Raw genomic sequence first — 891 nt, forward strand, 5'->3', positions numbered from 1 at the left:
AAACCCAAACCCAAACCCAAACCCAAACCCAAACCCAAACCCAAACCCAAACCCAAACCCAAACCCAAACCCAAACCCAAACCCAAACCCAAACCCAAACCCAAACCCAAACCCAAACCCAAACCCAAACCCAAACCCAAACCCAAACCCAAACCCAAACCCAAACCCAAACCCAAACCCAAACCCAAACCCAAACCCAAACCCAAACCCAAACCCAAACCCAAACCCAAACCCAAACCCAAACCCAAACCCAAACCTGACATGGGATCCAAACCCAAACTAAAAATAGAATTCTTCTAAACCCAACGTTCAAACCCTAACCCAAAATTATAAACTTATTCAAATATCATTAAATTTTATATCATTCGATAGCTAATGATGAGTAGAACAACATGGTATATTTAGTTTTTCAATTTATAAAATATTAACTTTGTAAATAATGTCAGATTAAAATTTCTAAAATGAAACTATAGGAAGAATGATAAGTACAAAATCCTTTAATGAGATTATATAGTCTATATCATCATTAACAACATTCATAATCACTTTCATATAAAATTTCAAAAGTTCATGTCTGTAGATATAAAAGTATCAAGTGAAAAGGGAAGATGTGAGGTAAAAGAGGTCAACTATAACTTTTGAGTTTCTCATCAAAACATATTGAATCCTGACATGATAATGTTCCATTTGATGATTAAACATCGAATATCAAATTTATTTTGACTTTCATATCTAAAGATTTCTTCCCTCAATCACATATTGTCAACTTGTATGAAAAGGTGGAAATCTTGATAAAGGACCACCTATTGAAACTTTACCAACATGATGTAGATGATCTATAATGATATAGAATTCAATTTCATGTCCTAATAATCAGAAATGGTACCATGG

General features: G+C 33.7%; 2 protein-coding genes across 2 annotated transcripts in view; one reads left to right on the top strand and one right to left on the bottom strand.

Moving 5' to 3' along the window:
- Positions 1-642, top strand: part of NAEGRDRAFT_63158 (uncharacterized protein) — a gene marked incomplete at both ends in the record, with an annotated part of 3304 nt that extends 2662 nt beyond the window's left edge. The window contains one exon of the mRNA XM_002681229.1: positions 568-642. Coding sequence (XP_002681275.1) covers positions 568-642 — 75 coding nt within the window. The remainder of the gene's footprint in view (positions 1-567) is intronic.
- A 120-nt stretch (positions 643-762) lies between these two features.
- NAEGRDRAFT_63159 (uncharacterized protein) overlaps positions 763-891 on the bottom strand; it is a gene marked incomplete at both ends in the record, with an annotated part of 8873 nt that continues 8744 nt past the window's right edge. The window contains one exon of the mRNA XM_002681386.1: positions 763-836. Coding sequence (XP_002681432.1) covers positions 763-836 — 74 coding nt within the window. The remainder of the gene's footprint in view (positions 837-891) is intronic.

The sequence above is a fragment of the Naegleria gruberi genome (genome assembly GCF_000004985.1).
Source record: "Naegleria gruberi genomic scaffold NAEGRscaffold_6, whole genome shotgun sequence".
In the NCBI taxonomy this organism is placed as follows: domain Eukaryota; phylum Heterolobosea; class Eutetramitea; order Acrasida; family Naegleriidae; genus Naegleria; species Naegleria gruberi.